This window comes from Ammospiza nelsoni, chromosome 19 (genome assembly GCF_027579445.1).
Source record: "Ammospiza nelsoni isolate bAmmNel1 chromosome 19, bAmmNel1.pri, whole genome shotgun sequence".
In the NCBI taxonomy this organism is placed as follows: Eukaryota; Metazoa; Chordata; class Aves; order Passeriformes; family Passerellidae; genus Ammospiza; species Ammospiza nelsoni.
The window spans coordinates 2349893-2375629 of NC_080651.1; the positions used below are offsets into that span (position 1 = coordinate 2349893).

Consider the following 25737-nt stretch of genomic DNA (forward strand, 5'->3'; position numbering starts at 1 on the left):
CGGACCCAGCTCAGCGCGGCCCCGTGAGCTCGGCGGCAACGCCCCCTGGCGGCCGGTCCCGGGCGGGCTGGGGTCCCTCTGGGGATTCCCTCGGGAGCATCCCGGGACTCCCCACAGCCCTCCGGGAACGCCGCACTGCTGGAGCCTCTTTAATCAACACGAAAATATTAACTAATTCACTGCCCACAGCTTCCTACACCACCCCACGGAACTACCTGGTCTTTTCTCCCTACTGTCCGTGACAGTAAATTCGAAGTTCATAGTTGACTATTTGCATTTCAGCTTTTAAGTATCATAGAAGGCACTTTGGTCTTCTGATATAAATCAGAAATAAACCTCTAATGGAGGCATGAGAGAAACTGCACTGCCAAGATATGTGACCTCCAACAAGTGCAGGCACCGGCAGCATCTATTTACGTAAAGGAACAAGTTTTGGTAAACTCCACCTTTCAGGGCACAGGAAGGTAATGAAAAAGAAGAAAAAGACAAACACAGACACAGTACACAGTTATTTTATTGAAATACTTGAAAAGGCCAGCAATGGAAAAATAGGTTTGTCATGAGGAATTTAATGTTTGGTTTACTTGATCATTAAAAAAGCTGTGTCTATAGGTAATTCTAGCCCATTACAGAATGCACTGTGATCCATGCAACTAATATACTACAGTAGAATAGGCACTGTGTACTATTGCAGTTTTCTCTTATACACAGCTTTTAATGAGTATGACTGACAGATGTGAGAAATTAAACTGTAACACTTCCAAATTATAACCATTTAGAACATACAAAATTTGCTCGTCTGATTCATGAGGGTTATAAAACACAACATAGTGAAAAATGAAAAACATGGGTTACACACAGTGTATGAAGTTGGTCTGGCAGTTTTCAAAGTTTTACTTTTTTCCTCTTAAAAGAGACCAGACTCTAAATATGTCACTGGTCATGTAAAATACAAAATCATAGGCCAGGACAGCAAAGGTGACTCTTTCCTGAAAGACATGATTAGAGGGGCAAATTTGTTCATCAGTTAAAAATATGAACAAAAATCACAAATTCTGCCTGCTATAGCTTACAGTCCAAAAAGATGAAGTCACTTCAGATGAATGTGAAATAAATAAGCAATCCTTGAGGAAGTATGATCCTTGAGTTGAGTCTACTCTACTGAAAATGAATTTCACCTATACACTAGAATGTCACCATGGTGAACATCTAAGAACAGTATTTTGAATAGGTTTTTGGGAAGCAATGTCTTATTTGCTTTAATATGTACATGTTATTTACAACAAATTCCCTTTTGGCCTTACAAGTTAAGCCATTTTAGCTGGCTGTTAAGATGCAATTCTTTTTTTCCACACATTATGCAATACTGTAGTTGGAGCTATAATTTAAAATAATCTTAAGCATGAATTACAAATATTAATAAAGTAACTCTGCATATATAAATATTTCTAGCAGAATTTAAAGCATTCAGAATGTACATAAAAGTGGTTTTTTATTTATTTATTTGGTAGGGCCAGATGTGCTTCTTCTCAGATCATCGCTGCTTTAGTAGTGCTTTGTACATGGCAAAACCCAAAACTGCAAACACAGTAGCACCAAAACTTGCTCGGAGCCAGAACGTTGAGCTCTTGAGGTCCGCTTGTGTCACATGCCTGAAATTTAACACACATACAGAGCCAGGTTAATTCCATGCCAGGAACTCCAGACAGCTTGTGCTAAACTACTCTGCTTTTGGAAACTCATCACTACACTTGTCACAGGCAAACAGCTCACAGTTCAGCCTTACGAGCACTTTACACTCATTTTGCTTTTCTTAAAGCTCAGGATTTGATCTGCAGCCCTGAGCACATCCGATCTCCCTGAAGTCAGAGTGCTCACACAGCTGAGGAGAAATGCAGGAGCAGATAATTTCTCATGGATATGGAGAGAGCAAGGTGTCTCCTTTGAGAGTACCAGCAAGCATTCAGGAAAGGAAAACAAAAATAGCTACAAATAATTAGTAACTCATAGTGAGAACAACTCTGTCCAGCAAAATCCTTTTTTCTTTCTTTTCTATATGTTGAGTTTAAAATTTCTGCTTTTCCATTAAAAACTTCCCAGTCCTGTTGAATACCTACTTATTCTACCCCCAAAAAAAGTTTACTGACAAGTAGCAAGTAATATTTTTCCAAAAGCTAGAATCAAACCATTTTAAAAATCCCTTTCTTCCCAGTAGTCACAAGAACAGAAGCAGTCATCCAACACCAAGCTGAAAGCTAAGAGAGAGTGCGAGTGAAACAGGCAGTGACAATGGCACCAACAGAAAAAGACAGTATGGAGTGACTGTATGACAGACAAATCCACATCTCACATGACAGTGGAGACAGGCAATGACCCAACTCTCCCAAATATTGCAAGAAGTCTGTGAACATGCTCAGTTAAGCAAGGCTGACCACCCTTAACAGCAGTCTGAAGTATGACAGCTTACCAGAAAGCAGGAGCTACCATTTAAAACAAGTTATCATAAATGCCATAATTCAAAGCACAGGAAGTTCCCAAACAATGGTAAAGTTGATTTTTTTGTTTGTTTGCTTTAGAGATAGAACTTAGAACAGAACTTCACTAGCCTACATGTTTTAGCCTGTGTTAATCGCCATGGGTTACTCAGTGAAGCTGCAGGAGGGTTAAGGAGAGGAGCACAGAGATCCTAAGCACACACAGGAGTTCATAGAGGGAGAACTGCAGAGCTGTAGCTCACAAGCTGTTTAACAGAGCAGGAATTGCTACTTGCTATCAAAACACAAAAAACCAGTTTTGGATATGCTTTAGTAGACTTCTACAGGAGCCATAACAGCCAGATAGTTAATCAGAGTTCTGCCATACCACATGCTGAAGAACAGGCTCTTTGATGCACACACAGTTGCTCTTTAGTCTAAAAAAATCCTGATCTTATTTAAGAATGTCTTGCTGGGTTATAGAACAGACCAAATCCAAGAACTCCTGCAAGCATTAGTTTTTCTACAGCTAGTTTTGACAAAGTCTCTGCAAACTGGATGTCAGGTGGCTTGCTGGGGGGAAGACAGGGAAAAGGCAATGGCAAGGTCATCTGGGTTTGGCTGTTGTTACCTGGCTTCAAGCAAACGTGGACCAAGAGATGACTCCATGAAGATGGAATCTTCTACAGAGTGGACGGCGTGCACCTGCTGCATAATCCTGCTCTCCTCGTCTGCTACCAGCATGGCCCCCACCTCAGCTAGGTAGGCTCTTAACCTTTTCACACACATGCACAGTGCATTCATTGCATGGCTCAACACAGCAACCCTCTCAAATCAAAAAGCCCAGAGAATTCCTGATTTATAGCCACCTAGCCCCTGATCCTTGTGCGGTTGTTAAAAACTTAAGTCTTGGGGAAAACCAGAAACAAATCAAGTTTGTGCTTTTAATAAGCAAAGTGAAATGTATGATTTCATGTAGCTAAATGCCATTGCTTTAAGGACAAAGAAACCTGTTTATGAAACTGGATTTCTCTTCCCACTCCATCTCCACAGCCTCAACTTCCATGTGTCCCACAGGACACTGCAATACCTCTGCACCATATGCACATCAGCCATAAAAATGAGATCCCACTACTGTTGAGAACTCAAAGACTGTATTTTATCACTCCAGTGGTAGTTTGAGGTAATTTCTTAGTAAAAGGATGTGAAATCCTTTTCTTCAGATATGTAAATTAAAAAACTAATCTGTGTCTGTAACATGAATCACTTGTAGGTAACATGATTTACTAGATTACATGACAAGCTCTGTTTGGTAGTACACAGCGCCTGTCCCACTGCTGGATGAGTATTTGTGTAACTAACAAGTCTCCAGTTTAATTTGGTTAATTCAAATGCCCAACTATTTGTACTATTTAAAACCCCATCCCTTTAAATATGTAAATCAATGTTTAAATTGCAAATTAATGCTTTTGCAGTGCCTCATAAAGCACTATCTCTCACATCTAGATTTTCTGATTCCTATCTATAATTTGCCTTGTTTTGCACATGTCCATATTTAATAGTATGCAAGAAACTTGCTGAGCATGCTTCATCCTTCTAAAAACAATTAATATGTTCTCAGCCATGGTAAAATCCTCTTGTAATGTCTAAAGGGAAACTAAATTGGCTTTGATCCCTTTTCTAAGCCTAACAATAGCAGATTCTTTCATTTAAATAAGGAACTAATTCGAGACAGGGACTCATCTCACAACCTCAAGGAAATCTACTCTGAATGTCTCAGCCTGAAAATCCAAAGTTCAAAATGCTTACTGAAAGTCAGAACATTATGGATGTCTAACTGCTTTACAACTTCATAAACATCCAATTTTTCTTCTTTCAATGTTCCTTATGCTGTCATAAAATCCATTTTTACAACTTTAATCTCTAATATTGTTTAGCTGCCATTAAAGGAACAAAAAAAATCTGAGATATTAAAAAAGAATCAATATTTGTTTCTAGCGCAGGTTCTTTGACATGAAGGTGGCTACAATGCACAAAACCCTTTTTCAATAGACACTGAGAAACTCAACCTCATCAAATAATAACTTTCAAACTTAACTTCAGTCTAGTTGTGCTTACGAAACTAATTTTCACCAGTGGTGGAAATTACTACTGCCTTGTTAGTAAGAGAGTAACCCTGAATTAGAAAAAATATTCTCTCCAAGGGTAAAACATCTAAATAGATGTGCACTTACACACACACAGAGTAGTAGTGAGGACTCCATAAATGAAGCTGCATTTGAAACTCTTGCTTATTAACAAGAATGATGTTTCAAACTTTCCAACCAGGCTGCTCTGTGTACTTAATCATACAATTAGTTCCACAAATATATGGAAGTCTAGAAATTTTGCCTTTGGCACAAAATTTGGAGTTTAATGCACATTTTGGAAAGAAAAAGACATGTTTTTATTCAACTTACTCTTAACAGTGAGTCAAGTACCTTGCCACTTGTTGATGAAGATCTTTGAAATCTGGATGGGATTTTTTCCAAGAGACTTTAACAACACACAAGAAGTTTGTCACATGCACTTGCTAAGAAGTTAACTGAGCATGCCTGCCATGGGTACACACAGAAAACTGCTGAGTTACACACTGATGCTGACACTTCTCCCAAGGTCAGCAGCAGAATAATTTCCAGGTCTGGGAAGGTTTATCCTTAAATACAGGACTTCCAAAACATTCCTATAGTAACTTCCAAAGCATTTTAAAAGCACAGTGCTGGGGCCAACAGGCTGCTCACATGGCTACTCACAGCAGAACCCAAAGCAAGACCATGCAGCAGCCTGCTCTGACAAAGGCTCTTAGCATTAATATAAGCAACTGAATTCCAAAAGCATCACATAACCTGCACGAGCTGCTGCAGCTTCCCTTCAGGCACATATTTTCCTAGGTTGCAAACTAAGTCCAGCAGTTAGAATTTTCCCCCATGCATTAGTAATCTAAAATGTGAAAAGCTCCAAATGCATCTTACTATCCACAAAACCTAAAAATGGATGTGGAATGCCAATTCATTACACTTTGTTTAGAAAGAAATCAAAGGACACAGCTTTGGAAATTTCTATGCACTCTGGGGCATCAAACAGCTTAGAGAAGGAGGAAAATAACTTAGCAATTTCTAATGTCCTAATGTCATTTTGGGGATGTCATTTAGCAATGTCCTAATTTGGGGGACACCTAAGTGTAGAGACAGATTTCTGCAATTAGATTTAAAGGCAACATGCAAGTTTTGAAAAGAAACCTGTGTACACTGCACATAGGGAAAGGTAAATTCTGGGCTATACTCTTAAAACTTCACCATTATTACAGGAAAACACAATAATAATTTATTGTCTTAGCTTTAATTGCACAGAAGGAAGGTTGTCACAGAAACCAAAACCTTACTAATAATTCCTGAAACAACCAGGTTTCATGTGGAAGTAGAATTTAATTTCAATTCCACAGTGTTTTAAAAACTTTTAAAGAAAAACATCCTCTGAGAAGTCTCCTTGATGAACACAATTCTCATGCATTTGGATCATCTTATTTTGAAATGAACTTAGTTGACAGAAAAATGCCACTACTGTACAAGCAAAAAGCAACATGGATGATTTGAAACCAAGGGGAAAAAAAAAAGCCAAAAATCCAAGCTCATCATTAAAGGGTTAGAATGAGTGCTTTTGGTAAAACAACGTAGTAAAAAGAGATTAGGTGCCAGCCAGCCAAATTCAAGTGAACACCTAAAGGAAAGAACATATTAAAACTACAGAGATACCACAGGATATTAGCAAGTCTCATACATGCATGTCCAGTGCTTGGAATGCTGTGCCTCCTTCCTCAAAGAACCAACAAATTGTGACCCTGGGCAGTTCAAACCAACACAGCAACCTCCAGGCTGAACCTGCCTTTCTGACAGCCTGCAAGCTTCAGGGAACTCCTGAAATTTGTCCAGAGAAACTGAGGGGAGCATGAGCAGGTTTCTCAGCTGCACAGAGGCAATGTTCTTCCTTTAATTACTACAGGGGGAATATTCAAATGTGAGTTTTTGTTGTGCCTTGGTAACAGTGTTTAGGGGTTACTTAGCAACAAAGGGCACAGGAAGGGGTCCCGTGTGAAACATTTCAGTTTACCTGAAAAGCTCCCACAGCCTAAGGGAATAGAAGGGGATCAGGAGAATAAAGTACTCACTAGAAACCTCCTTCCCCCATCAGCTATCTAACTTTTGTTCAACTAGCTGACTTAATGGTAAGCACTTGTGAAGGCAGAGTAAGAAAATTTATAGAAACTATCTGAATCAGAAAGTCCTTCTTGATCCAAATGCTTTCTAATCACACATCATTGGATGTATGATTTTTATAAGACAAGAAATCCATCTCACCCTCCTGTGCCTACAACTGGGAGCTATTTCCTCTTGTTTAGAGGTATCCCAGTTCTACCACATGTGCTGTTATGCAGCAGTTCATGTGCTGAATGGTAAATAACCTCAGTAAGGTGCTTGGTTAGGGACTTGGTGAGATGAAGTGAGCGTGCTGGAAACCTGGAACAATCCCTAATGACTGAGAGACAAAGGGATTCTAGCAAATAATTCTTTCAGGAGGGAAGGGTCAGTGAGGAATTCTCCTCACCTTGAATATTACAGACTTTTCAGGCAGTAGTGGATTCCTGTTTGTTATAGTCTCCCTAGTGATAAGGTGTGGAATGACAGCATCCCAAACCTCAATATAATATTTCAGTACCCTGAGACCCTGACAGCACTTCAGAGGACTGAAGTTCAATGTCTAATGCAGGACTCAAAAAAACCCATGCAAAAGAGAAACAATCACAACAGCAAATGGAGCAACCTATACCAATTCCAAAAAATGAAGATGTGTTAGAGGAGATTTCAGCCTCAATAATGAAGAGCTGGGATTTTCTAGTAGTGACTGCTCAATGAAGTTTTAGAGTGACAATATGCAGAGATTGCTGTTTCAAGGTATTTCTGTCTATGGGATGACTGCTGTAGAACAGATGCAGCATGAAGAGCCTCCCTCATTCAGTCTTTTCCTAAGCTAATGAGTTTTTCACCCTTGAATTCTCACTCTGTGGTTAACACTTGTATCTTGGATTAAAGTGGTATTTGACAAGGAATATGCTCACTCCTGTAGGTGGGTGTATCCACAGACCTCCTACATGTGTGTCACTTGCATTAAAAGGAGGCAGATACTCTTACATGGAACAGCTACATCTGAAACCTGTAACAAGCAGTAACATCCATGGACCAGCAGCATGTCAGGAAACCTCAACCATGGCCTCCAAATAAACACATTTCCCATCTAAGCCTCCAAGAAGGCCATGGAGGATGGAACCATTGCACTGCAACAGTTGCTTGGTTTGAACTCCCATTTGCTGGGGTGTGATAAGTGCTGAGGTGTTAGTGAATCCTGTGTGTCCAAAACTGCCTGCAGAACAAGCTCTAGCACTGTTTTCAATGCTGAAAACCAGTTATCTCTCTTTACCAATTGTTTTTCCAAAAGTATCTGGAAATGCAAATGTTTAAGCATTTACCACTTACATGTTGCATTTCATTCAGAGAGGAATTGGATGTTTAAACATCTGGATTATTTTTTAAGACAAAATGCCCACTCTTTGTGTAAACCAAGCATAACACACACACACACAGAAATTCTATGAACTCCCAAATATCAAATTGGCAATTATAAACATGTCATATATTACACGATGCTGCTGTAAGTCAAGCTGTGCCTTTATGAAAATACCTGTGTAACTGGGATCTAAAAGGCACTACCTCTAATCAGTACTAAACAAACCTGTAATGTCTCAAGTGAGAAACATTACACAGCTTTGCAGACACTACTTAAGGACTATTAGCAGCTCCCTAAAAACACAGTCCTAATTCCTGCAATCACAAAGAGCCTGAATCAACAACCAAATCGGTAATGTTTCACAAAAATGTCTAAACTAAGCTCAAAAGAACCTCCAAGTTAAACCAAGTTTGATAATTCTATGACAATTATTAAAGTATTGGCCTATTTAGTGGATATGGACTGAAAAACCTGCAGTATATAAGGTTACCAATTGGTATTCCAAAGACACCCTTTATTTTAAAAGCACACCTGGTACCTAGTAAATAAAGTTAAAGACCTGTTAAGAACTGCAGTGAAGAGTTTGTTCTTTACAGATTGCAGCAAGTCTGAGTTGAGGAAGTTCTGACAGATGCAAAATGTGCACCTGTTGCAGGCGCACATACAGCGTAACCGGGCATGGCTGCGAAAACACACAGAAGGACAGGAGTTGAAATCTTGCTCATCAAATCAGGTGCACATTAGGACTGTGCCACAACCAAGAGAGATTTAGGAATAAAAGGTACATTTGAATGAGTAAGGAGAGGAGGGGAAAAAAAATACACTGGGGAAGAAAGGGTACAACTACAGCTGTGCAGAATTTAAAGGTTAGAGGTTCTACGTCTTGGACATTTTGGCATCACCACCATATACAGATCTTAACAGCAAAGCACAAACATGAATGAAAATGTCTGATGAATTTATACAAGTTCCCATAAAAGAGAAGCATTTAAAGGCTTCTGAGTATGTCTGCACAGCAATAGGTAACACCCCTTTTTCAAAGGAAAGGAAGCCACATTTTCTACCACTTCGAATGCACTCTTTACAGGGTGAGCGTTGCCTCTATGTTTCCCACCCTACCAAACACACATGCTTGAAAACTAAGGGAGAAGCAGGAATATTGATATGACAGACATTTGGTCAGTGCTACACTTTAGTGGTTTCCCAGTATTCCAGTGCTACAAAATTAACACAAGAGTAAAATAAAAAAAAAACCCAAACCCAAACCTAAAACTACAGCTTTACAGATGTAATTCAGTAAATTCAGTTTCAAATAATTAAAAATACCCTATTATTTTGGGTGAAAGTGACATTAGTTCTATTTATTTTAAAGCAAATGTCAGCTGTCATACTAGACTCCATCTGCTGTAATATTTATGTAGTTCATCACTATATTAAAAGCTTCACCCACCAAAAAAAAGAGATGCAAAGTGAGTTTAGCAACAGTGAGATGCATAGTGAAGAAGAATCTGAGGTTAAGTATCTTGTACCTGAAGTCCAAAGATGTTTATACAAAAATTCTATTAAAATCATAATATTTATTAGATGAATGACCAGTAGCACATAGTAATAAACACCCTGAAAACAAAAAGTATTTTAAGCAGTGCACTGAGGGAACTGCTGTGCACTAAGGGTCCATTGCAATCAGCTGTCGAGCTACCAGCAACGATTACAGTACAACTCACTCTCAAAAATACCAAGATGTAAAAACTTATGTACTTTTTATATCACCAATATGGACCAAACAGAAGCCTGTTGGCTGGAATTTGCATCATGAGCTGGATGATCTAGGGCATTCTTCAACTTAGCAACAATACCTGAGACCGATTTCTGTGTTGGATCTATGCCTAGCTCCTCAATTTGAAACAGTTTAAAGACCCCACTGAGGCCATTCATGTCTCTCTGTTGCTAAAGCTCGGTGAGGCAGTTCCATCCTGTGGCTAACGATGGCATGCAGTGAGTGCTGCTGTGTGACCATGCACATGGAAAACAGAACAGCTCCAGTACTTACGGATACATGGCCATAGTTGTCAGTTTTACAAAGATATCCTTACTTGGCACATCAGCAGTATTACAAGTAAAGGCTTGGGGTGGAGGCATTTTGTGTTTTCTGCAGAATTCAGCAGGAGAAATACTATATTCCTGTCTAACTTCATGCAAGTCGGACTTGGCAGCTACCACTAAACATGGTATTCTGCTGTCCATGAAGTGCTGCTGCAAATTTAAAGAAAAAGAAGTGAAAGAAACAGTATATGAAAAATTCAACCTGGAACAGGCTGTATTACACTGGTTGCAGCAGCATTAAGATACATTCATGCCACTGAAGTCAGGCATTTCTAGAAGCAGAGTAGTTTACATAGAAAAGCAGATGTTTGCTTTGTATGAGTAACAGAAGTGCACCACTGCTAAGGCATCCTGATAAATAACCAGCACTTAGAAATAAAATGTCTTTTAAGCACTAGAACCAGTGTATAGATCAGGTAACGGATACTGAATATTTAGTCAATGAGAAGAAATATAAATGTAGAGGTTTGTAAATATAAACTCTACAAACCTTAAAAATCCTGGCACAGTACTCAAAGGATTTAGGATTACTGACATCATATACCAGGCAGACAGCATCGCATATGGTCTCAGCATCAGTTAAAAAGTCTGAGTCACTGACATCGTGTAGCTGGAAAAAAGATGGTTGCACAGGGAGGAAAGCTTGTTATTATGCAGTTCAAGGAATTTTGTAACTTGTCTCATAATTTTTATAGCTTATTTTTTTGTATCCTTCAAACTAATGGACTGACAATAGACAGAATCAATGAAAAAGAACAGTAGGAATTTACCATGCAGCCAGCATATGTGAGCTGTTAACATCACATCTGCAGGCAATCACCACCTCAACATAAAAAGTGATATTTACTTTAAAACAAAGGCTTAGACAGCTACAGAAATGGGCATGCATCCTATAGAGGAAAACCACAGAGCAGGATTAGATCTCAGAAAACAGAGATCATATTATCATAAAGAAGAACTAGAATGGAACAAGCCTTAAAGAAGTGATTTCTCCCACTGAATACTAATTTTAGCCATTCTAATCACTCTGTGTGACAGACACTTCTTACTGAATAGGTAGACTGACTTTTGATCATTTATCACATGTTATAATTTGATATGCTGCAGTGTAACCATAAATGGACTAGGTTTTGTACAACTCAGGTCAAGGTTTCAAAAGTAACAGGGGTCTGACCAGGTTCGGCTAAATTATCAACAAAAAAACCCAGAACTTATTTGGGACAGAAAATAATTGGGAGGAATCCACATTAAGAAGAGAGAATTAAAACTAGTTTGTTGTAGAAGGCTCTGAATAATTTACAGAATTTTAACATTAACCAGTCTAAGGCAAACAAGAAAGAGGCAGCCTTACCAGCAAGTACTTTTCCTGTCCATATACATAGACTGTATTAATGGCATAGTAAGATTTGTGTTCTGCACGTATTTGCCTCTGTCTCTGAAAAGGCAGAATTTCATGTTAGACCACAGCAACTTTTCCCTTTAAGTTAGATTTGAACAGCTCATTTGCTCCATTTATTAATAAATTAAAATTATAATTATCTTTGGGTTTTCTTCAAGGAAATGCATAGCTATAATCTATGATGTACAAATCATTATTGCATGCAATAGCCACTACCAGAAGAGAACAAAACCAAAAAAACCCAAACTCTTCCTTACTAATTCTGTATATCCTCAAAGAACTCTGCAAACTGAGTAATAACCATTAAAGCTCTAAGATAATCACTTTTGCTGTCTAATCTTAACTCAAGAGCATATATAGATGAATACTATATGTTTCTTACTATTAGATTTCTTCCAAGAAGAGCCTGAAGAACTCCACTTTTCCCACAGCCTTTCATTCCAACAACGTTGCATCGGAAGACATTTCGCTGAGTCTGTTTTTTCTGGAGGTCTATCTTTTTATCTCTTGTCACTTTTGGAAAAACATAAATATTTTTCACAAGATGTAAACACATGTGAAAACATGAAAATGCACACAAATCAACCTTTCAAAAACATTAAATCAAAGGTTTCACTTGAGCAGAAAGTAAAAGAGAGTAAATGAAAATAGATGAACCATCAAACAATTTGCTCTCTATTATATTTCTAAATTTAAATTTCTGTGTTGTATCAAATTTTTATTACCTGTGATTGCTGATGCTTGAGACTCTTGTTCTGCAAGTATGGAGTACCCCAAATAACCCAGGTACTCCAGGCAACGCTGCACATCCAGGTATGTGGTTAGTCTGGCAGAGGGGACAAAAACAATTTTCAATTGTCACCATCTGGGGTACAAGTTATTTATAGCACTGAAACAATCCTTATCTCCTAACTCCAGACTGACATGATAGAAACATTCCTGGCACTGTGCAGTACTGAAGGACAAAAGTCACTGAATCGATGAGTAAATGGTGGTAACTCTATCAGTCTTACTGGTCACCAGAACTCTACAAAGGCAGTACTTGCAGAGGCCTATCAACCCACACTCTATCTTCTTATCTCCCCAAATAACATTTTTCTCATTTTCTGTATTTTAAACTGGGGAAAAAAAACCCCTCATTATTGAGGACCATTTTTCAAACCATCTCTAAGGGGCAGAACAACAGCAGTAACATTTCAGAAGGGATCATAGAGATTTCCACATTTTGAAGAGAAACTTCTTCATTGTCAGCAGTAAATACTGGCCAAATCCTGAACAGGTTATCACAAGAGTCTGAAGATCAGGCCACTGGATGGATACAAAAACTTGACTGCTTGGATCAATTTTCTACTATAAAACTTCTACTCTTTCCAATAGTCTTTAAGAGGAATCTACAAACACATTATCATACCCAGAGTTCTCAACTACTAAAATGTCCTGTATCACACTTACGTCCACTGCGAGAGAAACCCTTGGTATGTGATCCATCCTCTTTCATTTGTACAAACTGTGTTGTTCACATCAGGTCCCCATGGCATGTAAGGGAAGACTTTGAACAAGTCTTTCAATTCATCAGGAGATAAAGCACAATCTCTATCCTGAAACAAAATATGGTATCAGACATAATTTAATTAATGTCTATTCTAAACTGGCATTTTCTTGCTGTACATTTGCAAGATTCAAGAAATCATGCTTATTTCTTTTTAATCATTGTTCTTTCCTTGTTTTTAATAAGATTAAATGTATGAGCTAGTTAAAAACAATTTGGTAGTACAGCTATAACTGCCAACTCTCCTTGTAGACAATCATAAGCTGCAGGTTAGTACTGACTCTATAGGTTAAGCTGAATAAAATGACATCATGATAAAAACACGTTTTTGTTAGCAAAACTCCTGACAAACCAAGGCTTGTAAACATAAACACACACACACACACACGCAAATTAAATGCTTACCAAATCATGTTTATCAAAAATACTTTGAAGAAACAAGTATGCATGATGATTTAGTTCTGTTGTGCAGTCAGGGGGAATTTTTAGGCTGTTCATTGAAAAAAAACACAGATACAAGAAGCATTAATTGTATATGAAATACAGAATATTAAAACTCAAAATATATACTTTATGAATTATAACATTTAGTATCTGACTTGGCACTTTAATAATTTATCTTCACATAGATCAAAGCACATACTTTTTATTAGGAATTCTAAAATGATGAGTGAGTGCCTTTTGTGATATATAGCTCTACAGTAATCACATTTTTGTTGGTTTGCTTTGCTTTTGTACTTTGAGGTTTGGGGCTTTTTAACTAAAAAATGACGCAATTACATTTTTTAATAGAAGCCACAGAATTGGTCAATCTCTTTTTAATTTGGGGATTTTCAATAGGTCTCAAATGCTATGAAAATACTGACAAGTCTTTTAGAATTTAATAATAATAATAATACAATTAATCACACACAATAATCAACTGCTCAAATTTATGTTCCAGTTTTACACTAAGAATCTCTTCTGCCACCTTTCTTATGAAGAAAGAGAAGAGAACATGATTTGGCACAAGGGAGTTCTTCCTTTGCGTTCAGCCACATGAAGATTTTGGCTGGGTGGCCATTAAGTAAGGGAGGTGCTTGGTGTACCAATGTGTAAATAAACCCAGTGGAATAACCCTCTCCTCCTGGCAGAGCAGGGGCAGCAGAGCCTGACCTCAGGCTCAGGGGGCTGCAGTGGTACCTACGGAGGGAACAGGTACTCTGGTGTGAGCTCTAAGTCGTCGTCGTAGCCAAAGCGACGCAGAACAGTCCAGGTTGTCTCGTGCCTTCCTCGCTGAATGAAAAGTGTGTGCAGAAAAAGAAAACCTAAAAATCAAAAATGGTGAAATCTTAAGGCTCTGAAGTGCTCTACCTGCTACAAGTGTTTTCAATAGAATCAGTATCAGATATGGAAACAAAAAAAGCTCAAAATACACATTAAGATTTTAAACCTCCTGGGTGATAGTACAGCATCATCTACCCAGACTAAACATTCAGAAATCATGGTATTTGTAAAAGTGTTCTCCAAGGAACTGTTTCCTTCAAACAATCCCTTGGTTTTCTGTTGTTGTTTGCTTTTTCCAGTACCAGCATTTTAGAGCTGTATGAAAATAAACCCAGTATTTTCAATAGTTTAAACCAGGAAGCTTTAGCCTGGAGGAGCCTGGAGGGCAGTTTAATGGAAGACTGCTTTGAGTTTTCTTGCATCAAAATAACTGGGTAGGATTTTTGTTTGGCATTTCCCAAGGCTTAAAGAACACCAAGATATCACTGTTTAGCAAGCTCAGTCTCACAGTCTAAAAATCAAGACAGAGATCATATTCCTAAAGACCACCTTTTTCATGTAAGAGTGATTGTCAACTGTATAAAGACACATTTTTTAAGAGTTAAATAAGACTCACCTTTTAATGTCAATCCATTATCTGCAACTCCATCACTCAGGTTTTTCCTGACTACATTCTTCACGTCTTCCAAAGCTTGAGGCGCCAGTGGTGTATTAAAACAAATTCTCTAACACAAAACCCAAAAGCAGCATGTTAGTACCACTGGCTACTGAGCTGGACAAACAGCATGTCCTGTATGAAACACAGCCTTAAAAACTCTGATAAGCTGGTTAAGGACAACAACACAATCTCTTAGTGGAAATAAAGGCATAAAAACTGCATTTGATTTTTAAGTACATTAATAGATTTTTTAAATTTTGGTCTTGAATTCAAACTTGAACAATGGTTAGAAATAAAAATAATTTCATTTCTGTTTGTACAAATCCATTCTTCTATGCTGCACTTGAGACCAAGTATTTAGGCCTGATTCCCTTACAGTTTCACACTTCTTTATTTATTCAAAACCAATAATTTGTTTTCTAGAATTATACAGCATATATATACTATTATATAGCACTTTTAAGCATGGTGGAAAGAATAGCAAGAGAGGTACCTGAAAGAAGTTGAGCTCTGCATCATTGAGAGTACCATCATTATCCTGATCAGAAATTCTAAAAATGCGAGTCAGTGCTTTAATACAGGCAGGTTTCATCTAAGGAATAAAAGGAAGTTCAGTATCTTTCTAGGCTTGAATAGAAAAAGATTACACTGAACGACACCAGGCAGCTCAATCACATGGAAACACACACTAGTCTTCATTTACAGTTTCAGAACAGAGACATTCATTCTCATGTACACAAAAGTAAAGAGCAAGAGGAAATAAAAAATTGATTTAGCAAATTTATATTCATAAATTTAAAACAATTATTCCATATTAAATGTTTTTCTATTCAATGATTAGAAAAATCTCAAGCTCTTCACAAGCTGAAGGTGGCACTACTGTTATTTAAAAAAATAAAATTCAGTTCTCTAAATTCAGTCTTATTGCTAGAGAAAACTTCGAGAAGCAACTAACTAAGTTTTTTTTTCCCCCAAAACATTTTTGATGGGAAAAAAAAAATCACCTTAAATTCCCAGTGCTTTGCAAAACTAAATAGGTCTAGAACTACAGCCAGCTCACTTCAAACATCAAATACTGAAAACCTTCACAGGGCTCATTCATCTACCAGGCAAAGCATGGAGCATATGGACTATCTCTAGGACATAAGAACTGCTAGGATACCTTCCAAGTGAAGGAAAACAGACACTGGCAATGCTCTCCCAACAACTACCATGATGATGGGCTCTTCTCTTCACAGAGGTCACACAGATTGCATAGACATTGGTTTTGGAAAACCAAAAAGATTTCAGCACAACAATTTTATCAGAACATTACTAACTCATATAGATGATTCTGATGGAAGAAATCAAAACAGGGTTATTCTCTGATTCTCTGCTTAACAAAGTATTTAAAGCTGAAGCAACTTTCCTACTTCCCAATACTAAATGGATACAATTAGAGATTCTATTCCTATTTGCCCAGAAAACTTTAAAAAATAAAATACTCCTTCATAATACACTCAGCTAACCACCTGACCCCTAAAAACCAGACTCATCACTTGTTTCTCATCCCTTCTGCCAAAGTTTCCCAAGATTCTCAGGAAAAAAAAATTCTCTTAGACCAGGCCAAGTCTAGAGTGCTTTCCCTGAAATAAATGGAGTTCCTGTGAAGTGTACATCTAAAGGAGAACTGAATTGAAGACACAATTTGGGTCACATTACATTTGGCTCAAAGCCATGAGCAAAGCTTCTCGTTTTACCCAGCAGTTCACACAGGCAACAAAAAACTGTCCTCACTGCTTTGAAGGGAGAGGAAAGACAGGCCAGGTTCATACATCACAAAACAGCCCCACTGGGTCTGGGATGCAATGCCTGACATTCAGGGGTGGGGTGCTGGTAGCAGAACACACTCAGAGATGCAAAATCCACTGAAAAGGAACAAACAGGAAAGTGATTCACTCCCCCCAAATTATATGCTCTGAGAATCTATGGATAAATACCTCTTTCTCCTCTGGGCAATAAAGAGGACCTGTAGGATGCAGAACAGCTTTCTGTGCATAATAAAATAGCTCAGATATATTCTTCAAGTTTTTGGCTGAACACTGAAAGAGAAATCCTCACATTGATGAGCTAGTTTCTTGACTATTTGGCGATTTCTTCTGAAATTTAAGTAAGCATCAATTTTTTAAAGACTTAATCCCCTCCTGTTGGTACAGGGCTGGTTTGGAAAAAAGACATCCAGCCCTTGTACCTGTTCAATTAATTAACAAATGAGGTTTCACTACAATCTGCTGTCATACCAAGAACAGAAATCAAAAAGTGGTATCTGCTTTGGAAAAAAACCAAACCAAAACAAAACAAAAAACTCACAACATATCCACACATTAAATCAATTCTGAATACTTTGCTGACATCTGTCTGGCTTAACATTAAATAGAAAACCCTTGTTAAAGGGAAGCATGTAAGGAGGGAGGAGGCTCTAAATATTAAAATTTGACAGTAACATTTGATTATACAATTGTGTAACCTTCCCTAAAGAAAGATAACATAAAAACTCACTATTATAATTACTCATGCTTGAAATATTTAGTTTGGAAAAAAAACCAGAATCCCTTTTTCTACTATAAAGTTGCCATAAGTGCTTGGCAAGAATGTATTCCCTGTTACTTTAACTTCAGAAAGTCTTGCATACCTCTACACACGTTTCTATCTCTGTATATTGATTCATAATGGGAAGGATCGTTTCCATACTGCTGTACTCCACTAAATCAGATTTGTTTCCAACTAATATAAGAGGAAGCCTAAAAACAAAGAATATTAAGAGCTTTACAGACAGATGGATAAAAATATGTATCTTAATTCAGCATTTTATGTCCCACCAGAAAGCACTGTATTATTTTCATGATGTAATTAAATGCTACTGGAGGCAATGGGCAAAACTAAATGGCAGCAGTTTAAAAAAAGTGTTTTGATATACACTTAGACAGAAATGTACTTCTTGTAGATTCCACAAAACCCACACATTTACATACAATGGTAAGTAATCCCATTGTTATTACCCAAACCAGCATCAGCAGAAAAGCTATACACACCCTAGAGCCAAAGCCAGTTATACCATAGCAAATATAAACACACCTGGTAAAAGCTGCCCATGAAATTCAAAATAAGTAACATTGCTGGCACATGTAACAGACCTACATACTTCAGATCTCCTGCTTCCTGGACTTCTTATACAAACTTTAAGTTTAGTATTTGATTGTCTTAAACAATTAACAGCCTCAACAGTGTTCACTGACACCCATGGATGTGCAGCCCAATTCACACTTCTCATCTTTACTTAAGCACCTGCTGTCTTTGTCTGTCCTTTCATTGATGAGAGGGATCCATCGACTCGTTACCTAAAGTGGGATTAAAAACAGACATGAAAAACACAAATTCAAATTAAGTGTGACTGAACTGTGCACAAGTTTCACTACAATTGCTTCTTTCCCTAAAAGGCACACACTGACCCACAAAGAAGGAAACAAAAATTGGAGCTGATTAATGAGCAACGTTCTCAGACAAGTGAAATGACTAAAAACTCGCATGTGGAAATGGAGCAGAAGCAAACCCACATCTGTTCATTCTCTTAACAACTGATCTCAAACTCCATCTCAGGCATTTCAAATGTCTAATCCAGATTCCAGCTTGACATCAATTAACAGTGCACAAGTTACATCTCAATAATGGGATAAAATGTGTTACTGTACCTTATCAATAGAATTCTTGTTGTTAACAGCATAGACTATACAAATCACATTTGCCTGAAATGAAGAGAAAGGAAAGGCATGGAATTCCTCTGCTCAGAACCCCTGAGCAACACAGACAATTAAAGACCATACAAAACAACATCAGAGTAAACTCACTATAGAACTCTGCTCCTGGCTTGTTTAAGCTACTTGGAGCCTGACCAACAAGATTAAAACAAAGAACTTATATGGTGAGAAGTGCCAAAAAGCCTGTCTTGCAGTGTGACAGTCACAGCTTGTGCCTGCAGAGACCTGTGCCACCAGGAAATCCAAACTGAAGAGTCACAATGTGCAGCCTCCACTGAAGCACCAAACTAAATGCCAGAAATGGAACACAACACCATGACAGACTGTGCAGAAAATGTGCAAAGGTGCTCAGAAAGAACTGAAAATAGGAATCAGAAGGGATGACAAAGTCACCAAGAAGCCTGTGCTATTCATAAATGCATCAGTACCACGTGACAGAAAGAAGCAAAATGGATCTTTTCGGGACAGAATTATTTATACAAAACTGGCTTGCTTATTAAAGGATATTTAGGGTCTGTCCTTTAACTTGGAAGGACAAAGCTTAAGCTCAATTCACCAACACAGTACCAGTACCTACTCTCTGTAAGATTTCTTAAATAGAGGTATCTCTCCTATAGCACAAGTCACAAAACAAAATAGAAAATGCCAAGCAAGAAAGGTTTTTTCCTTCAATTCAAACTGAAGCCCATCTAATGCAGAGAACTTTGAAGGAAAAGACTTTTTTCTAAACCAGTTTCTAGCAAACACTAAAATACACTTACCTGTGATATTTCATGATAAAGCTGCTCATCACTCTGCTCTGCTTCTGCATTTGATAGAAGAAATTATTCATTAATACTAAAATTTTTGCAAACAAAATAAAAACTTCTGAAACTGAACTTGGGTATTTCAGAATGCTCATGAGGCAGCTTTGTCAAAGCTGTCTGCCTGTGCCAGGGGCTGTTGAGGCAGACAAACAATTCCACACCACATCACTGAGGGCACTGAGCAGCCCCTACCTGAGTAATCCACGATGTGGGTTGGCACTCTTTCAGGAGTCACATCAGCTGGAATGGTGATTTCTTCCGCTCGGGGTGGAACCTGGGGTTGAAAGGAACACCAAGAAAGAACATTTCAAGATAATCCAGATGGTGAAAAAAGCCATACACTATAATACAGCTGCCATTTAGTCAGCTTTAAACAGTGCAACTACTATTAGTTGTTCAGGTATTCGAGTATTTTGGGTTTTATTTGTTTGGTTTTCTTTTTTTAAAAGTACTGAAAATTCACTGCTACCTTCTCATTTTTACCTGTCTAGTTACTGCACACAGAACTTCCTGCATGCTTTGCAGAAAAGCAATCCTGTTGAGGATACATTCAATGAATACTTCTATAAAACTCAGGCCCACTCTATCCAATACCTAAACAAGCATGACAGACAAAATACAAATCTCAATTTTTACACAATTGTAACCTGGCAACCTCCTTGCTTCTGACAGTGCTAAACATTAAATCTAGAAAATGCTGTAAAGCAAAACATTATGCTAGAAAAAGTTAATTCTGAAAAATCTGTAAACTCTGATAGCCCTTTTTTCCAAAGAACCCTAATCCATATTTGGGAACAACCAACTTAAACCTAATTTTAATGAAAACCTCCTGCACATCTATTTATTGCCTTTCACCTGTTGACACTGAGCTCCCATGATACTTTACTTTGAGTAAAACAAGGGAAAAAGAAAAGTCAATCACCACAGAATGTCTCTTTGTAAAGTTCAGGCTCTGCTCAGCTCTTCCTCAAGAGTGATTACTGATAACAGCCTGCATTAAACACCATTTCCAGGCCTGAAGTGCCTGTTAGACCCCATAATGTTGCTCTGATCTGCCTGACTGGCCTGAGGAACTGGGCAGGTCTCTTTCAGCAGCTTTTATAGGATGAAGAATTTTTACAAAAGTTTTTTCTGTAATTTCAGGAAGATCTCATGTTACACATAAATTATATTTTCTCTCTACACACAAATTTAATTAAATATTCTCGGTTATACTGCAGGAAGAAGTGAGAAGTGAACAGAGGACTACAGCTCGCTAAGTACAATAACAAACAACTTGCCAAAGGAACTGGATCTCCTTTTTAACTGCAAGGTTAGGAACTAAATTCAATTATGTTAACAAAATTCAGTTATGTTTACACTCCAATCTTGACTCCTGAACTGTGGTAAGCTACTGATTTGCATTAAACTCTGAGCAGAGTAGATTCAAAGAGCAGCACATGATGTCTATTTTAAGACCTGTGATCAGAAGAAATAAACATTCATGTTTATATGTAAAAAGCTTAACTATTTGCAGTAGCTGTGGTTCTTTTTATGGTACAAAGAAAACTGTGTGCTCCTTTTCAAAGGAATAATATGTAGAAGTAGCTTTTTCTGCAGTTTTTACTTCAAGAGTCAATAAAACATTCTTCAAAGACAGAAGTAAAGGCAATGTCTTGCTTAGTCACAAAAAATGGCTAAGTTATACAGTGTGACTTTTAATTCCTCATTCTCTATCATTTTGCATTCTAATTGCTCTTTAAATGCGATACTCCCCCAAAAATAACTGATGGTCCTGCCTCTTTCAGCACCTTCCCATTTCTGTGTCCCTCATATTGAAATGTGCTGACACTTTGGACCAATTCCAGCTCCTTAAAACACCTTCCATTCATCACATATAAAACAATTTGTTTAATTAACAATGTGAAAAGTAAGGAAGGAACTTAGATAAAACTTCAATTTCACATCTTCATGCAGAGATAGATTCAAACCAACCTACATCGCTCTTCCTGAAGTAATCTTTGCCATTTTAAACTTTATTTTGTTTTTAAACTTTACTTTAGAGCAGAGTCTATTAGCTTAGTATATGACAAGATAGAAATAAAACTTAGAAAACAAATAAAAGTGCTCTACCTCTTCTGGGAATTCCTCACTGACAAGGGACATAATTAGTGATGTCTTCCCAACTCTGGCTGCAAAAGCATTAAAAACAGATATTAGATAACTTGTTTTGTTACACTTAACAGTTACACCCTATCTTAAAATGGGAAGATTTAAAAAGCATTTTCCAATTATCCACATTAAAATCTTTTAAGCTATTGTTTAATTATATTAAATATGGACAATCATATTAAATATGGACAACAGCAATTTTCTCATAATTCTTTTATTGCAAAAACTTGGGCTCCATCTCCCACTTTTGTATTTCCTCCAGAAGAGAAGTGAATTCTGCTCTGCCTTACACAGAAAAATTGCCAGATTTAACCTTAACACAGAACACTTAAACAAACAAATAATCAAAACAAACTAGAAATGCTTTAATACAACTTCAGAAATACAAAGATTGCAGACAGAAAAACATGCAGAAATGAACTGTTTTTATAGAATTCTTGAGATGATGATTGCACTTTAGTCCTAAAATCCCAAGGATAAGAGCTGGACAAGAGGACAGGAACCAAGTCTGCAGTAATTTGACTACTTTAAAGTGCAAGAGCTTTAACCCTTTGATACAAATGAGCTGTCCCCCACTAAAAGTGAAAAATACCCCAAACCACCAACCCTTCTAAAGTCACAATTTTCTCAGTCCAAGATGATCATCTCAGCTTCAGTACCCAACACCATTCAGTCAAATAAACAATTTTGTTTACCTGCAAAGTTCAGACTTCTGATATCACAACTTAGCTGTTTGCTTTGACAAGCTCTAATGCAACCATTTAAAACCAAGAGTTGGTAACTTCTCTCAGGGTTCCACTCTCTAACCCCCTCATCTGTGAATTTTCTGGCCCTCTGGAAGCCTTGTAGGACTATTACTGCTTTATTTAGTTTTGAGACATTTCTTGAAACCCAAAATGTTCATATTCAAATATCCCCTGGGAGTGTCTATTTCCAACACCTCTCAAGTCAAGCAAAACTCAGTTTCAGGCTGGATGCAGCAGCCCCTGTGGCAGCAGGGGTGTGTCACCAGGCAGGGCAGCACTCAGAGCCTGTGTCACTGCTCCTGCTGAAACCAACAGAAAATGGCACCAGGGGACAGCAGGTGTGCAGCTGAAATCACTGCAGTTACACATCTCTATTAACTCTACAGAATTCTGAACTGGAAGATGAAGAGGAGTGATTGTGCCACTGGCTGATTCTGAGCAGGAACTGGTGTTACTGAACTGATGATCCAGTCAGAGTACACTCATCTTATCTGGGTCTATTTTTGGTACAGTAACATGTTCTGACATCCAGAAATAAAACCTTCTCTTTAACTTCTGAACAGTAGTTTGTAAAAGAATTACAAAAAGCAAAGAAAAGCTGTGCTAAGGAGGAAGATTTCTGTTTTCCTTACAGACAACAGCTGAAAACTTTTCCCCAGGGGTGCTCCCTGCAGAGCAGCAGGTTGCAGGGGTCCCAACAGCAGTGCAGTCGTGTTTCCATCAAAGATACTCAAAGGAGATAAAACCCAAACTTAAACTGCCAGGCATCCTCCTGCATCAACTCCACCTGAATTTTCATCCTGACAGAATCAAAAGAGCTTCAGAAGCTTTCCTACTTCCACAGGGAAAAAAGATGAGTACTTTCCTTACAGGTAAGTAAAGTTACCAATTAGTGAAAATAGTGAGGTGTGCTTTGCACCTGACCAAGACAGTTCTAACTTCAAATAGTGGCAAAACTGGTTTTGCAGATATAGAAACCTACTTCTCATGACTGAAAAGAGAAGATTATGTATTGCTGATGAGTAAAAGTTCAGTATTTAGAAACTCTTGATACACTTTCTCGTGTCCTTGGGTTTTATGAAAATCCATAGGTTCTAGTGTAGAGATCTGGGTTATTTTGTTGAAATCTAGGTCAACCCTCTGCCTTTCCCAATCTGTTCAGAGTCTTAGAAATAACAGCCTAAACAGCATCAGCTGACTGGGATGAAGGAAAGCAGCACAGCACTTTATGATAATTAAATTGTCCTTTTCCTCACACAGAAGTCTTTTACATCATGCTGCATAACATGCTGAACATATGCTGAAAATTACTGGTGCATATGAGGACTAAACCAACTTAAACCTAAACTGTGCCCCACTGGGAATGGGAAAGGCTGAGTTCTGGAACAGGCTTACAATAAAGAGTTCTTGGCATATTTCAGATTCTGAACCTGTTCTGCTGTTACCATTAAAAAGTTTATATGGTCTGGACTAACTTGTGGTTTCAGATAAATAAATATACATGAGAGACATACACAGAGCAGGACTGGCACTGTAACTTGCAAGTTTTACCAATTTGTAAAACAAATTTGTCCCTCCTCCTCACTAAAGTCAAACAGAAATGTAACATAGCAATGCTCCCAATCTCTGATGTGTGCCATGCAGTACACACTGCTATACTTAAGAAACCTTTAATATTCCCGTTTGGACACACCGTGAACCTTGTTCCCAAAACAAAGTACCTGTTACACCTGTGCTGGAACCACTGCACACAGCCAGCCCAAAACACAGCCTTGCCAAAGACAATGAGGTAAATCAGGCATGTATTCTAAAGAGGAATTAAACTGTGTATTCAAAGGCACCAATTCCCAAACACAGTCATGCAAAACTAACCAAACACAATCTTAATGAGTTAGCTCTTTCTGCACAATGACAGCTCCCTCAAGATTCCTCTCCAGAAGAGTCACAGAGAACCTTTCTATGCAGCACAGACAGAGCCAACCTGCACCATAAAACAACAGCATAAACTGCACTATAAATATATATGGGGCATTCAGTCCTCAGGAAAGCCTTGTTAGCAATACCACATTCTTAGTATAACTAGGTAATCTTACTAATAACCCTTGGTAATTACTCTGTGTTCTTTCCCCTCGAGGAACTTAAGCTCTCTTTGCAAACTAACAGAACCTCTCTGCTATTTATACCGATGAGAAGCTGAGCCTCTGGGAGCCTTGTCAATTATCTGGGTACCTAAGCGTGAACTTCAGGACACAATTTTAAGAACATATGAAAGAATCCAGACCCACAGCACCTCTGGGATGCACCTTCGTGTGTGCTGGTTATCCAAGGTCACACAGAAAGTTAAAAGCAAAAAAAGGGATCTGGACTCTCTGGCCCTGTCCTGGCCACAAACCCGCAACAGCCGACCTAGAACCACTGGGAACACATCAGGCCACTGATCTCCAAAGTCAGTAAACGGGAAACGTGCAAGTGTGATTTTCACGCGGGCAAAAAAGAAAAAAAAATAAATTAAAGAAAAAGAAAACCAAAAGTTTAAATCGGCCGTGGCGAAACACCGGGCACGAATTTCACCCCGGTGTCATCTCCAGGGACGTCCAAGCTGCACAATTCCACCGGGTGCCGGCCGTGCTGGTGCCCGGAGCAGGAGCCGAGGGCTCCAGGCCGCGCTCCGAGCGGTCACGGCGGGCCCGCCCCGACTCCTGCCCGCCCCGCGGGGCCGCCGCTGCCCCGCGCCCCCCGCCCGGGCCGGGCTGAGCCTCGCAGCACCGGGGCGATGTGACAGCCGGCGGCCCCATCCTTCCCCGGCCCTCCTGCCTCGGCACTCACGTTCTCCCACCAGCAGGATCCGCACGTCCTTCTTCATGGCCGCGCTCGCTGCCCCCGGCCCGGGGCCGCTCACATCGGGCGGGGCGGCGGCGGCGGCGCCGCTGCGGCCTGGGCTGCCCGGGCTCCCCTCACGGAACACGGCGGGCGCGCTACGGCGGCTCGCGAGGGACCTGCCGCGAGCGGCGGCTGCGCGGCGGCTGCGCGGGGCGGCGGCCGCCCCTGAGGGCGCGGGCGGGAGGCGGCGGCTCCCCCGGGCCGGCCGCGACCGCAGCGAGCGCTGAGGGACGGCCCGGGGCACCCGGAGCACCCCGGGATGACAGAATCAGTGAGGGTGCAAAAGACTTCCGAGATCATCCTGTCCAACCTA

The 25737-nt window shown here is 39.0% G+C and overlaps 1 protein-coding gene across 3 annotated transcripts; it reads right to left on the minus strand.

Moving 5' to 3' along the window:
• Window positions 1-496: 496 nt before the first annotated feature.
• Window positions 497-25520, minus strand: RHOT1 (ras homolog family member T1). 3 transcript variants are annotated; one of them, XM_059485622.1, is made up of 21 exons: window positions 25371-25520; window positions 21760-21818; window positions 19840-19921; window positions 19603-19646; window positions 18776-18829; window positions 18372-18424; window positions 17719-17827; window positions 17027-17128; window positions 15541-15639; window positions 15006-15114; window positions 14310-14430; window positions 13529-13613; window positions 13027-13172; window positions 12300-12400; window positions 11957-12087; window positions 11527-11610; window positions 10666-10785; window positions 10123-10325; window positions 8632-8754; window positions 3106-3249; window positions 497-1652 (listed from the first exon to the last, which is right to left on the minus strand). In XM_059485622.1, the coding sequence occupies exons 1-21, from the start codon at window positions 25405-25407 to the stop codon at window positions 1535-1537; spliced, it is 2124 nt and encodes a 707-aa protein (XP_059341605.1). In that variant the 5' UTR covers window positions 25408-25520; the 3' UTR covers window positions 497-1534. The 3 variants fall into 3 exon arrangements, with proteins under 3 accessions (XP_059341605.1, XP_059341606.1, XP_059341607.1); XM_059485623.1 differs by lacking the exon at window positions 3106-3249; XM_059485624.1 differs by lacking the exons at window positions 3106-3249; window positions 8632-8754.
• Between the last annotated feature and the right edge of the window lie 217 nt (window positions 25521-25737).